The following is a 16,356-nucleotide window of genomic DNA, read 5'->3' on the forward strand; positions in this document are numbered from 1 at the left end:
TTCAAAATAAAATTTCTAATATATATTTACATATATTTATATTTATTTTATGTTTTGAGTGACTATCAAAAGAAATTTTATTTAAAAGGAAAAATGAGAAATTTTTTAAAATTGAACATAATTGTTTATTCCTGACTACTAGAACAAATAATTCCTGAGAAACAAATTTTTTTACTTTTGCAGTTTATTTCTTGAAAACTATTCAATAGATTTATTCTACGTTTCAGATTTTCACTTTTGAAGTTGCATAACATTATGTAAAAATTGTAGAGCCTTGCAACTTTGTATGTTTTCACCATTTTTTATCCTAATTTTTTCTTAAGATTTCTTTAAGTAATCTAGTTTTACATTTAACCAAAATCTTTTACTTATTTTCTAGTTGAGAATAATTGTATAAATAAGCATGAAATTTCAGTTTTAAAGTAGACTAAGACTAAAGTAGATTCAGACTGAAAAATTTTCTCACCCCTATTTTCCCGAAAAATATAAATAATTTTTAAAATGATAACAGATTTAGTATAAAGAAATAATTGAATACCAAAACCATAAAAAAATGAAAAAGTTGAAAATGGAAGACTAAAACTAGTTTATGACTAAAAAATGACTATTAGTTAAGAAAAAGAATTACACGGTTCCAATGTTATTCACATATCATTAAAAGTTATTAAAATACGAAAAATATTAAAACATCAGAAATGTTTCCATACTTTTTAATAATTTATAGTAGTATATTACTACCATTCGACACTAAAATACCATACATCAATTTCAACCCGGTTATAAAACTCTGTTGGGGAAGGGGGTGTTTTACTTTATAACAGTCGTTGAACAGCAGACACAATTTTTGAGCTTACTACTACCAATGTTCAACTACGTAGCCTTGTAATTTTGAACCTAATCCAGAAAACAAGGGAACTCCGGGATCAAGTATTGGGAAAGAATTCCCTTTATGGAGGATTTTTTGATAAAAACTAACCCACATACTGTAACCCATGATCCGTCTATCACTGAGGATATTTTATCTCAGCGCTGTGGTCGGTGAGAGCCTGCTGCGAAATTCGTATCGACCAGCCGTCGTTGAGTTTCGAACCCGGTTCACCTTATTGGAAGGCGAACACTCTATCCCAAGAGGCATCCTGGCTCTCTCTTAAATAGTTTTCAAATTAAAACTAACATCTCTATGAAAAATATGGATAGTCTGATTTGAAACGCAGCATGTTACTAAACAAATGCTACTCGCCAGCCTTTAATATTAGGTCGCTAATGGCGAGCTGGCGAATGGAAATTTCGTGTGCTGGTCTAAATTCACTCCATATTTTAAATGTGGAATAAATCCATTAAAAAATAAAAAGCTTGAGTTATTTTCTGGAAAAACGTGTTTGTGCTTGAGGATGCACATTTTTACGTAGTTAAAATATTGCATGAATGAATTTGTTAAACTACTCCATGAATAATTAAAGCTTGTCACACAATCCGTCAAGACTAGTTATAAGCAAATCATCAAAATCGAGTTTCAATTTATTTAATTTAAGACTAAATCTGAAAAATATATCTCATTAGGGATAATCTGGTCATCTACCACTTCTATAAAAAGTACACATTGTTGTAATTAAATTTCAAAAAAGTCCTAGTGAAATTGCAAACAAAGAGGGTACAAATAATTTTGTTAATTAAGAAAATATTTGCACTTACGGTAAGAGCAGAGGAATGGGCAACACAATCAACTTTTTCCCTTGCAACAATTTCGTCACCAGTAGAGCCTTAATGAGTTTCTTTTTTAAAGCATGAGCTTCTTCAACTACAGTCACACTCAGGAGTAAAGCAGAAAAAAGCAAAATAGCCACAATATTTGATTTCTTCATATTCCTATTGTAAAATGATACAAATATTTATTACTCATATTTTATTTATCATAATTTATTACTTATTTTAATAAATTAATAATAATTAATTTTGATAAATTAATTATTTATCATATTTAATTGTTATTGATTTTATTATCATCCCAAATGGTTAATTCTCATAGTACAACGGTAAAGGTTTTTTTTCCGAAACCCTCAATTCTACTTAATTTTCTTTTTTCAGATGGAGTTTAAAGCTGTTTTATTCTTGACAAATAAAAAACGCAGCTATGTTTTTTAAAAGAAATATTTTTAAATAGACTTTCAAATTGGGCTCATGTTTCGCTCTACTGCAGCAAATTGTAATACTTTTCTGTTAGCCGGTGCAAGAAAATTCAACCATTTTTTTCTATCTAATTTAAATTTTTTTAAATTTTATTTAATGCTTATATGTTTAAAAAATTAAATAGAAGAAATTGTAAAGAAATTTTGGTGGAGGTCTCTGACGACTTTTCTCTTATGCCTGGTAGGAAAAGTACCTAAATTATTATCCAAAATTATTTTAATATTGCATATTTTATTAAAAATAGAAAAATCTATTAAATTTAGTAAAAGAGTACAATTCATTAGTCAAACGATTTTATAACTGCTTGATATTTGAAATTACTTTTAATTTTGGACATTAATTTTTGTGCAAATTAAAATAAAATTAAGTCTTTCATTTATTTAAAAATTAATTTTAAAGCAACAATTTGAAAGTTGTAAAAACTTCATTGCTAATTTTCTCTTGCCTTCTTATGCATCAGCATTCAAAGACAATAACAGTCCCAACAGCAGCTTGTCAGTTGTCCAATAAATCGACTCAGTTATCCAAAAAAATCAAATAATAGTCAAAGCAAAGTGTAGAAGCTACTGTTACAAAGTATATAAAGTTAACAAAACAAATGACAAAGTAAAATCTAAAAAGAAATAATTCTCCCAATTTATTATACAGCAAAGCTCCAAATTATGAGTGTTGAAGAATAAATGCAACTTACCTTTAATAGCTATTCCTAAAAACACTACAAAGTGTTGTAATTATCGCCTGAGCAGGAATGATGATTTTTGTCAGACTCCCCGATATTTATACTTCGGTTCATCGTTAGGTAGATCCTTGATTATAGAATCAGGTTTTACCATTCACGCTTCATAATTAATTCAAACTTAACATTGTATCAATCTGATTGCATCCATCCATGCTATAATTAGATACCATCTAGGAATCCCCCTGCGAATTTTGAGGAAGTAAAAATTCGTGACATTATTTCTTAACCCTCCTGACGAAACAGTGGGGGTACTACGAAGGGTATCAGTGGCGAATTAGGTTGAGAAACGGTAGTAGAAATATTCCTAATTACCCCCATTATTGCTGGCAAGGTATTTCACTCTCTGTAGCGGTCTTATAGCAAATGAAGGAATATGCACCCTCGGGAAAAAAATTCCATTTCGTTTTTTACCCTTATCTTTTTTGTAAGTGAAAGTTTTTTGACGCTTTATTACGTAACATAATCTAATCAGCTTAAGAGTTTTTGTTACATCATTATGTTATTACGTTGAAATTGAAAGTACACTTTTTTTTTCTTCTTGAGATCTTAGATCAATGAATATTGAAATGTTGTTTTCACTGAAGTACTGTTATTTTGGTTACTAAAAATAGCATAGCAATGTTATAAATCTTCGTAAAAATTGAATCCATTTTATGCGTTGTATGGAAACACGTGTGTTACAGTAATAAACATTAAAAGTTAATAATTAATATAAAACAATATTTTATAATCTAAATAAACAGAAACAAATTTAAAAGAAAAAATAACTGCTGTTGCTATAATTTCGATTGCCAGAATTATTTAACGTGTCATCTACTTGCATTACATGCAGCACTCTTAAAATAATACTGACTTAACTCAAATATAATAATATTAAGCTGAGTGCATAAGTTTTATTTAATGCTCTGGAATCTTTTTCATGTTTGAAATGAAATATGAAATGCTAGATGGTAGATGCTGCATCCTGCAGGTCTCGAAAAATCTCAAAATGTTACAGCATGTTAGTCTACAAAATGACTGATCTAATTAAACTTTTAGATGTCCGAACATATTTTTGATTACATATTAATCAAAACATATGAATGTACTCATTATTAATCTGTCGGGAGAAATTGACATTAGGAACATTATGTCTGCATCACTCAAGCATAAGCCAGAAATATTAAGTATTGTTAAGAAGAATGCATTAAGCAGCATTAATCTATTAAATGCTGAGCATTGTCATTAACAAAGAAATAATGTTATCAAAATTTTTAGGTATTATCGGAAATTCATACGTTTCAACCAATCGTATACTTTAAAACGATATTATAGACTTTTATATTAACTATTTCCTTATATACCATATTTGGGGTAAACTTTTTTAAAGTAAACTTTTTCCTTTTTTCTCTTCCTCCTTATGGTGCCGTTTTATGGTCCCATATGTTCTTTTGGTGACTTTTTGTCAAAATGGATTTTTTTTTCCAGTTGTTTCAGCGTTGTTTCGTGAGTGTAACGTACACTACAAAAATGATACTAATATTTATATTTTTAAAAATTAATAAAATTATGGATAGATTTAATAAATATAAAAATAAGGGTGTATAGGCAATGAAATAACAATTATATTTCGCATTTGATGAGTATTATAGAGCAATGTAGGCAATTCTCCAGAAAAATACCGATTCACTTTTCAAATATGTAATGTTTATTACAATAAATGATTTTTATAGAATTTTTATTTTAATATTTGTGAACCTTCAGTAATAATCATATTTCCAAATAAGCTCCAAACATGTCTAATGACAAATCTGTGTGGTATTTTTCTTTATATTTTAAGATTCAAACTACAGTATACAGGTAAGTTATGATTCTTTGTAAAGGATATTTGTAAAATAGAAAAATATGTTAATTAAATTAAGTGGATGAATACGTTTGAAAAGATGAAGTATCTAATAAAATGTAAATTGCGAGAGAATTGCGATTGAAACATTTTGTAATATGCAATAATTAAATTAAACTTTTTCTTATTATCAGTCTTTTTAATTAAATGCAAGAAATATATGACGAAACAACGTTCATCATTCAACAAAAGACATTTAAAATTTCAAATTAAATCTATGCGACATACGTAAGTATTAGTAATATTTCCTAACTTCCATAGACGTTTCCAACCCACTGGCGGTTAAGGAAATGGGCAAAATTGGGAGAATGTTTCTCCCCTACACACAGTTCCCCTATCAGTTAACATGGGAAAACCGGTTTTGCTATGCAGAGAAGACTGCAGGTTAAAATGCGACTTTTTACGTGCAGAACCGTCAGTGGGTTTTAATCTATCTATATAAAGCATGAATGGTAGCATATAGTAAAGTAATTGTCTATCTTGTTTTGATCGATTAAAAATCATAGTTTATTGAATGAAATCATTTCCTTCCTTTTTGTTTTATTTTTTCAGAAGTTTTCTTAGTTTTCTTCGAAGACAATACGTCATTTTTATTGATACCACTTTTCATCGATTTAGATTTTTTAATACTCCCATCCTTTTCATTGTTTAAAAATGCATGGTAGGTTTTTTTCTTAATTGGAAAAAATGTTGGTGCAAATTTCTTTTCTTCATTTAAACATTCTGTTAGCTTCATTTGCAATAACTTCTTCTCAGGAGTTTTTCGTGAAAAATTTGGTGCATATTTTGAAGACGCTTCGGAATTTGATGAACTTTTATCATTGCAATTAATAAAAGCTTTTTTCTCATCAATTTGCTTTTCTTTAGAATTCTCGTGATATTTGTTTGAATTATTTTCTCCGGGTTGGCACAATTTAGAAATGGAAATGTTTGTTTTCTTTTGATCATTTTGAATGGCGGCTAAATCTTTTTTATAACAATGATCATTTTGGCTTTTTTGAAGCACTGAAGGATTTTGTGCTGAAGTTGAAGAAGCATTTATTTTTTCACTTTTTCGGTAAGAAGTAGTTGAGTTCATTGCAAAAGTAGTTCCAGGTCTGGGTTTCATGTCCTAAAAGCATATAAATACTAAATTAACTAAAAATTAAACATATGATTCACTTGAAAATTGCACTTGTTTTGTGTTATAATCGTCGTTGTAATTTGATTAAAAAAAAGAGGCAAAAGAATTAGAAGGGGCGAAACGTGTAACTTGTGTTTTCTGCTACATTCTGTAAAAATGAAAAATATAATTTAAAATTATTTTTAAAAGAATTATATGGATTTAAATCTTTTGAAAAGTTTAACTTTAAACTGAAGAGATTGATCATCATGCATTAAAGTCATGCATTAAAGCCTGCAGTTAAAAGTCTGCAGAATTAGAAATAGTGCATTGTTTTCGGTGTTAACAATATCTCTAATCCAGTAACTAAGTAGTATAAATACCGAAAAACAGAAAATTTCTTTATTTAAATTTTTTTCTTTTGAATTGGTTTTTTTCCCCGCAAGTCGGAGATCTTTATTTATACTGATCCGAGTTTCATAATTTTTGAACCAGAAAATTAAAAAAAATAATTAATAATTTTTTTAAACTACAAATATCATTTTTTTAAATATTTATGCTTGAAATGCTCAATGGTAGTCAATTAAGTGAAATCAATAGCATTCGACGGGGGATTTTTATTCAACGAAATAGAAATGAATGAATGATTTTTACCTCTCTGTTTATCGAAAAATTTCTATCTCAAAAAATAATATATTGTTCCATAAAAAAGTATTAATTTTCATTGAGAAAATAACTCTTTATTAAAAAAATTTATCAAAAAAATTTTTATGTAATATTGTTTTGTTAAGAAAGGGGATAGAAAAATTATTTATTGTATTATCAAAATGTGTTGACAAAAACCGATCAAGTGAGAATTTAAGCTTCCGGAAGCATGAGGGGAAAATGTTTTAGATACACTATTAGAATTTTTATTCGAAAATTAATGTAAAATAACCGGTGACAGTCTATCCATCCATTTAACCATAAAATTCACAATAAAGAATGTTTTTTTTTTTTTTGTCTTTCTCGAATTTGAAACAGCTTACAGTTTGATTTTGTAACCATTTACGACTATCAAAGTTTTAAAACCGTTAAAATTAAATTCAAGTGAACATAAGAGTTAGATTATGTTAGGCTTTTCGTTAGTTTGTAGAGATTGGAATTAGGTAGCGATTGAGTTGTTTATCAAGTGAGCCGTGGAATGTGTCTAGTGGTGCCATCTATCACGAGACATGAGAAATGCTTGTCTTTTTTGTTAAGGAGCTCTGTGGTGGTGCTATGCGAGAGAAAGATTTCGTATTCCAAAAGTCCAGGGTTATGCAGAGCACTAGAAACTCCTCGTGTATGGAAGGAATGGTATAAATATTGTAGTGTCAACGCTGGAATTCGAACATCAGTTAAGCCAGTCATGAGATTGACAAATTAGCCCTCTTGTGTGCACCTAAATTAAAGGAAATAAGTAGTTTTTCATAAGCTTCACTATCGCTTCATCTTTATTAAGATAATTAGTCATTTGCTGTTATGTTAATAATTTGATGATGGAAAATAAAAATATGAAATCGTTAACTTAATCACTTGACCTAGCCTAGCTTTCAGCTTTCGAAGAACATGCACTCGATTTTCATTGGCTGTGGGGCTAGTTGGCGAAAACAGTCAATTAATAATTTTTCTGACAGTTAACAGATTGAATACCATCTTTTTTATGATAATTTGACTTTTATGATAAAATATGGTAAAATAACAATTACATAATTTGTTATTTAACCATTTTTTGAAAGAAATTTTATTAAGTCGTAAATTGTTAGTATTTTGAAATATAATTTCCCTTATTAAATTGAAATGAAAGATTCTTTAAAATTCAATCATAATTGTTATTTTTTATCTGCAGCGTTTAAATAATAAATATTGGATGATAATGAAAGGTCTTACCTCTCTTATAGCGATAGCTGGATACATATCAAGGGAAGGAAAGGAAGCTTTACATTCAATAATTTTGCATTTTTCTCCACAAATATTTCCAATATTTTTACAAAAATCTTTTACGAAACAAACCAGGGAAGAACGTGGATCAACTCTAGGTACTTGAATTGCATCATACGGTTTGACACAAAACTCGGGATATCTTTCAAAGTTAAGAAAATAACTTATTATGGCAAATTATAACACACTGATAATCAAAAAAGTTTAGTTTTAAAACTAATTATTAAATAATTACTGTATCATAAAGATACTTATGCATAAACTATTTAAAAATTGACATCATATAAACATGCATTATCTGTCACTGAAGAGCATTTGTTAAGAATGGTAAACTTATGAACAGTTAAAAGCACACATATAATGTTTAAAATTTACAAATTTTTAAAATATGAGCTCTCTTGATCCCTATAAAGTTGCCATTTATAAAATTGTATAACAATTACTTATTAAAACTAAATATTGTAATAAATAAAAAATAATGTTCATCGAAACATTTTTCTTATATAATAAGCATTTTCTTAAATAGTGGAAATACGTGGAAAATAATACGTGGAAAAAAAATTGTTAAAGCATAGTTAAAAAGTAACCACGAATCAACAATGGAGTTCAATAACTTAATCGGTCGCTTATAGATCCTAAAATTAAAGAGAATGTAAATAAATAAAAATTCCACTGTTTGTAGAGAACAATATTGAGCGCATCCTTTTGGTTATTAAGTGAAATTTTCTGTAATTTATTACTGCCATCTTAATGCATATTAGATTCATTTATCATTTTACTTATAGAATCATTATTTTTTTACAAAATAATTTTCCAGAGTTATCGATAATTGAGGAAAAACTTTTAAAAGGATACGTATAACTTGTAGAATTCTGAGCTCTGAAGCAAACATTAAGATACCAAATGTTTTCTTTTACTTCTGGCAGAAGATAACCGTACTGAAATGCAAGAAAACAACTTTTACTTGATATCAAATAAGTTTACCAATAAAAAAGGTACCTAACATGCGACAGTCCTATTGTAGACGAAAGAGATGGTGAGCTTAACCAAAAAGCTATCCAATACACATGGGAAGGCTTGAAATCAGTGAGAAAATTGAAGTCATGTATGAGCTTTAGTACGAGCATAAATGTTGTTTGAATCAATTTCCTCAGTTGAGCTTATTATGGAATGCCATTGAAGTGCTTCGAATTTTTAGCCAAATGCGAGTTAATACTTTTTTGTGTTTTATAAATTCTTTTATGACCTGAAATTGTTTTAAATAATCGTGGTTCAATATTATAACAATAAAAACTTTTTTATTAAGTTTTGGTGCAGCATAATACGACATCTTTTTCTAGAATTTGCAGATTTGTTAACAATTTAATTTATTTTTCGATAACGCAGAAGTTACTGAATGAACAAAGACTATACTCTGTCTTAAAAATAGATAAAGCAAAACAGCGTACATAAAGCAAAAATAAAGACACAAAAATGGACACTATAGACTGGGTCTTGTTTATAGAACCGAAACTGTAAGATGTCCAACTTCTGCCTCTATTTGTGCCCTGTTTGCGTTGTTTTTCTTTATCCATGTTATTTTGCTTTATTCAACACTGCAGTTTTCTTGAGTTTAGCAAATTTAGCCTATCCCTAATGATTTACACCGGTCACTCATACATTAAATATAATGATAATAAACATCATACTAATTTCCATGTTCTAATCTTAACTTCAAACAGAGTGTCTCATATTAGAAAACTTTCCTTTAATCTTACAAACAAGTCATATTTGTATATTGTTCATTTTTTTTCCCATTTCGTTGCATCTCTTAAAAGCATTAAGTGAATCTTAAGTTTTTTACACACAATTATTAAGCTTAATTATTCTAGCGTAATTCCATAAAGAAAGAAAAATTTTGAAAATTTATTTTCTACTGTTTTATTCAATTAGTGGTCAAAAACTTTTTAAATTGTAAGGTACGCAAATTTTTTCATATTAATCAATCTAATTTTAAGTGGCAGAATAAGACATTTGAGTTGAATATTCGAACTGTTCTTGAGAAATGAAAATTAAAAAATACGACTTTCTGATAATATTTAGCTAAAAAAAACTAAATTAACATTAAATGGTTCAAAGTTTCGACTGCTGCCCTGCAAAAAAATATCGTCTCATATTTTTCAGATTGCGACTGCACATCTTATTTTTAAGTGACAAGAATGCATATATTTTGAAAAGAAAGAGAAAAAGATATGATTATTCAGAGAAAGTCCTCTTTTGCAACTGAGTTCATAATTTAAAGTATCGTCTACATTAATTAATGATCATATTGAACTGATCCCTTTGAGCCATTAAGATTTTTTACATTATTTTTTTTTTATTAATTTGTAAGGGAAAAACAATAATGATGGAGAAACAATTGCGGGGGTTGGAGAGCGAAGCGAGCAGGGTGGAAAGCCTCAAAAGTAACTTTTTTTAAAAAAAGGTTGCTTGTTTCATATGAATTTCCTAAAAAACCATAGTTATGTTAATTTTTTTCTTTCTTTTTTTCTAAGTTTAAGGTAAATTGCATCTAGTGTATGCTTTAACTTGATGGTGATGTCGAAAATGAAGCAAAAATAAAACTTAATTAATAATTAATCTTGTTGGAAATATAGGTTAAAACAAATCCTCATGAATACAATTAATTTACTTGTTTTTTTAAACTGTTTAATTTTTCAGAATTTAACTTTGCTTATTGGAACTCAATAAGAAAGACAAAATAGGAAACTTCGATTGAAATCAGTTCATTATCTTCTGAGAAAGAAAAAAAAAGTATGTCGAAGTTGCATTTTAACATTGGCTGGGTATCATTATGAACGAAGAGTTTTATTTTAAATTTTTTTCTCTTTCTTTTTTTTTGAATTATAGAGCAAAATAAGAATAATTTCTCGCCAATGAAAAGCTTTTCTCACCATGCGTCTCCAATGTTTTTGTAGTTCACTGTAATTTTTGAATATGTTTTTTCCACCAATATATCTTGTGGCTGATACAATTTTCGCTTGTTTGAGGCTGTGAAATGCATTATGTAAAATCAAAAATCCAGCTCGTTTCAGTAACATAAAAATTAAGTATTTCTTAAAGGAGTTTCTTACCTTGGTAATACATGACAAGTTGCATCAAGTTTTATAAATCTTGCATTAGCAAGTGTATCTGTATTAACAAGGTGTTCCATCTGTAATAATGATAAGCAAAAAATGTTTTTTTTTTTATTTATATCAATGTAGTAGGACTTGTTACTTGACCACAAAACATTTTAGTAAATATAACCTGCTTTTTACAACATTTTTGTTCAAATAAATTTATCATAAAACTTGGTTGGGTATTAAGAATAATGATCTAAATTTGAAACAATCTTCGTTTGAATTTCAGTTTAAGAATTGAGCGGATACCGGCATAAAGAAAGAAAATAAGAGAAAAAATTATTATTTTAATTAAGAGTTCCAAACAAATGACAGCAAAGGAGGTACAGTTTTACTTAAAAAGTTATTAAAAGTTCTATTGTCTTCTGCGTTATGATAAAAATGAAATTTTTTTAGATGGAATCTCTTGCGCATTAAATTTGCATTGTATAAATGGCGAGCATGTATAAACTCTCTTTGATAGTTAATTTTTTCAACAAATGCGAATATATTAGGGGAACCGGAAAGTAATATCGCTTCGGTGCATTTGATATTTATTATCAAGGTTTTATTTTTTATCAATAATGTATTCATCCTCGTTTGTAGCAACCTTTCAATGCAGGATCGAAAATGAAACGAAATGTATCGGGGAAAAAATGAATTGCTTTTTAAGACTAACAGATATTAATGAGCCGAAACAATATTAATTTCTGGTCCCCCTAATAAAATCTTCCAAACACTATTTTAATTTTGTTATGAAACTATTCTTTTCGTGTATATTAATAATGATGAATATCTGTTTGGAGTTTAACATGGGGAGCTTCATGCTGTTGCTTTGACAACCTCCTATGTTTCTCTAACAAATCAGTACATTTTTGTACTTAATTTCCTGTAAGAATAAAAATATATTTAAAAATTTTTTTAAAGAATAAACAATGGAATTTATATTTTAAATTTTGTGATAAGTGAATAAATTAACCATTATTGCCGTTCTTTTTAAATGAAAAATCTATGCAACTCACTTTTAAAGGTGGTATTCTGATACACATAGGATGAAGACAAAGACTTATTTCCCCAGCTCCAACAAATATCTCCATTTCTAAAACATAAGATTTATATAATTTCTTTAATTATAAGCTAATAACTTATGATAAACAAATAATTTGCATTAACTTTTCTCTTCTCTTTAAAATTACTTCAATACAGAAATATTCCTCTGCTTTCAATTACAAATGTAAATGCCAACTTACTTTCGATATTTATTTAGAATATTGAATCATGAATAATTCAAACATTACTTTGACATCACAAAAAATTGTGGTTCAATTCAAATTTAACAAATACGTTAACCATAAAAATTTTATTGAAAATATTCTATAAATGAAACCAACTCAATAATGTTAGAAATTCAGGAGAGTGCTTAGCCATATTAACATTGAAATTTGTGGAAACGTTAATACGGTGTAATTTTGAATTCTTATTAACTTGATAATCCAGGAAAAGCGTTTAAATTTAATCCCTTATAAAGTAGTGAATATTCACTGATACCGTTATAATGATTCAACTTTGAATCGGTTTTTCTGAGGATGTAAAAAAAAAAATCTTATATACATACAGCTGCATTCTTTGATGAGATATAAACCATGCATAACATAAACATCTTTGATACTATAAGTAAACATATCAATCTAATTCTCATATAAGCATGTAAGTGCAGAGCGTGTAAGTGCAGAGTCATCGGATGTTTTTCTGTCTCGGAAAGATTATATTTAGATGGAAGTGTGTATTTATGCGCTTCTAAACTATTTCTTCTATTGTGATAGATAATTTTCTTTTTAATTTACGATTTCCAGAACAAGAAAACCTTCTCTTCGTTACTTTTATTGTTTAGTTATGAAAAGATATGAGTTATCAGAAAAGTTATTAAAAAATCGTAGGATTTAAAACTTTATATTGATTTGAAAGTTTCTCGTGAAATTCTTAAAGTGCTTCCTTTTTTACCAAAAATATTTACAAAGGATTTCTTTCATAAATAAATAATATTTTTTTCAAGGATATTCTTTAATTAATTTTTACGTGTTTTCTTTTTAATGGAAACGATTAAAAGTGTAAAAGAACAAAAATAAGCAACTTACTAACTGCTTTCATGGGTTCATTGGAGGTTAAAAATTCGGCACCTAATTAGAAAACAAAATTTAGTATAACTGCAATTTCTCTGATTTTTAAATTCCTTACTCACATTTTGTAAAAACATACGTACCTTGAACTAACATATCTCCTAAAATATTCCATGAAAGGGACAATTTTGCTGTACAAGTATATTGAAGACATTCTTGCACTGTAGCAAGTGTCGTATCCTTCAAATGAACAATGGACACTCCAACTTCTCTTAAAATATTTTCAAATGATGGTACTCCAAACATGCTTTTCTACAACAACAACAAAAAATACTTGGAATATATTTAAGAGAAATATTTAATGCGTCGTTAAAATGACATTTGATTTATTACTAATATTATAATTAATACTAGTTTGAGTTTGCGATTTTATAAAACTGTTTGTATTCCGAGTTAAATATATTTTAATAAATTAATATGCATTAGAAACTTTATTTAATATCGACTATCTTTTCTTTAAGCATTTAATTAAATTTTCTTTAAAAATTGAATAAAGCTTTTGAGTAAAGCCCGAAATTACGGCTAGTCGTTGCTCAGAATGTCTCTGATTGCAATCAATTGCAGTTTTCATTTCTGTACCTTTTAGTTGAAGAATCAAAATTTATTTTGCACTAAATTGAAATACTTTATCTTTCATAGGTGTAGAAATATTTGACGATGAAATAGCAAAATGACGTCTCTTTTTTCTTTTTTTTTTTAGCTAAGAAGCAAAATATCATCAATACTAAATATTAAATCTGCCCTGCAGCTTCATCGCACAGATTTAAATACGACGTCTTGCACGAAATCATAGCAAAAAGTTATTAGGTTAATATGATAGTCAATTTTTATAATTTTCTTTTTATTACTATACAATTTATTTCATTCATCAGGCAACTTATTTTTAAAGTAATTTGTATAAAAATTCGTTTAAAAATAATAACATTTTTTTCCGGAACAAATTTTTAATGATGAAATATTGTAAATAAAACATATCTTAACAGAGAAATACACAAAAAATTTATTTGTTTCCAAATGTTATAATATATATATATCAAAAACAATTTGTCTTTATTTTCATTATTCAAACTTCAAATCAAATTTGCCAACTGAAGTGATTTAATCACTAAAACTTACAGTGATTTCAATGACTAAAAACACTGGAGGGTGTAATGTCATTTTACTTACATCTACAACAGCTGTTAAATAAGGTCCATCAAAATTTTCTGGACAAGCAATCAAGTTTATTTCTTTAAAAATCAATTCCCTGTAATAAAAAAGTATGACTTTTTTTAAAACTCATCAAATTATTTATTAAAAATTGAACATCATTTTGACTTTTCCATATAAAGTCCCTTATAAAAATAGCATTGTGAATGTTTAAAAATTACATAGCAAAATTAGTTAAACAAAATTACGTAGTTTAAAATAATTTTAATCCCGCATTTATTTTTATTGACCTCGATAGTGATTATTCATAGTTTGAAATCCTTTTATTCATATACGTTTTAAGATTAATTGGTGAGCCCTAATGTGAATGTTTTTCTTTATTTCTTTTTTGAAAGGATCTATCCCAATATGTAATAAGTTAGCTATTACAAAACCTATTTATGCATTACCAAAACGTGTAGACCTATTTTTATATTGTTCAGATTGTTTTAAACTTTACTTACAATAATTAATGAAGAAATTTTGACTATTCTCTAACGATACTTCCCAGCTCAATCATCTTTCTTTTTCGCCTTACTTAAGAGTTTAAAAGTGTGCATATAATTGTTGCATTTACAACTAGTGTTTTTTTTTTTTATTTATTTATTTTTTTTTTTTAATGACAGTATTTTGAACGACAAATTCCTTAACGGTCAAAAATTGGATACCCATGGTTAAGAAAAACTCTGTTTGGAAAGAAGCGCAACTTAAGTAAGCAAAAGCTTATTCCATATATAAGCTTTTTCCATTAGATCCTATAATTTATACAATTTCACCTATATTATTATAGGAGGAATATTGGACAGAGACAATTTCTAAAAACCTAAATAAAAGGAGATTTTTGACATTATTTTTATTTTTTATTATGACTAAAACCAACAGATGGCATCTTAGCAAAGTTTAACATTCGACGTAGCGTTTCAGATATAGAAAGAAAATTCCACCCCTTAAAAAATTATTAATTGAATATTATACATTAAAAATAGAATATAAATTTATAAAACTTTGCCTCCGAATTTTATTTGAACACAGAAAAGAAAATTTTTAAATATTATGGCCATGCGAAAATAAAGAGTGTTAATTCAAATTACCCACAATTTTGATTTTACTTAAATCGTAGAATAAGACACGTTGTAAAGGTACGTATACGTAATTTTTATACATAATTTCGATATCTTTTGCTACAAGATAAAGTGTTGTGATCTTTTGCATTCAGGAATAAATTAAAGAAATGTTATAACTCCATGTATGGATATATTTTTGTTTAAAGCATTATTTCATATATATATATACACACACATTGTAAAAATATAATATAGAGGAAAACATATGTCTATTAAAAGGTTCTCTTTTGATTGTAAATCTGACTAAAAAGGTCAAAGTAAAAAATCAATATTCGAAAAATGCACTCCCATATCAGCTAAAATCAAAATGTAGCAATTGTTCATCAAATTGTTTCAAATTCGACGAAATGTGACTAATATTTTTCTTCAGCATGTCCAAAGAGTTTATATGTATCAGAAGTGGCTAATATGTATGTAAACGCAAGAAGTTAAAGTTAATTCTGTTAGTTTAATAATTCATGTTTTATCAGAATAGAATTTTTTCTGCACAATGATCCAGAAAAAGCAGTAGTGAAGTATTTTTTAGGCGTTTTTAAATCAAAATTTCAAATTCTCCATTGATTACCTAAAATTAAGATATAACGATTGAAGTAATAAATATTTACTTTCTGACTAAAGAAATTATTTATATCCATTATTATTGCCTTATATTCATCATTAATGGAAAAATCAATTTAACAAATATGAAACGAAATCGCTGCATAAAGTGAAATCAGCTAAAATCTTTCGATATGGAAAGAAAAATTAACTTGAAAAAAACATAAAATCTTATATAAAGAATATATTAAGATATTTACCTGCATTTTAAAACTTTAATATGAAACAAACTGTAGTTTTCAAAATCGTCTAAATAAT

General features: G+C 27.5%; 1 protein-coding gene across 1 annotated transcript; it reads right to left on the reverse strand.

Annotated features, from left to right (window-relative positions):
* Nucleotides 1–4,926: 4,926 nt before the first annotated feature.
* Nucleotides 4,927–14,442, reverse strand: LOC107450222 (uncharacterized protein C18orf63-like). Its single transcript, XM_043049901.2, has 9 exons — nt 14,357–14,442; nt 13,273–13,441; nt 13,148–13,189; nt 12,035–12,111; nt 10,986–11,065; nt 10,806–10,902; nt 8,728–8,810; nt 7,822–8,014; nt 4,927–5,919 (listed from the first exon to the last, which is right to left on the reverse strand). The coding sequence occupies exons 2-9, from the start codon at nt 13,433–13,435 to the stop codon at nt 5,329–5,331; spliced, it is 1,326 nt and encodes a 441-aa protein (XP_042905835.1). The 5' UTR covers nt 13,436–13,441; nt 14,357–14,442; the 3' UTR covers nt 4,927–5,328.
* Between the last annotated feature and the right edge of the window lie 1,914 nt (nt 14,443–16,356).

This window comes from Parasteatoda tepidariorum, chromosome 5 (genome assembly GCF_043381705.1).
Source record: "Parasteatoda tepidariorum isolate YZ-2023 chromosome 5, CAS_Ptep_4.0, whole genome shotgun sequence".
Classification (NCBI taxonomy): Eukaryota; Metazoa; Arthropoda; class Arachnida; order Araneae; family Theridiidae; genus Parasteatoda; species Parasteatoda tepidariorum.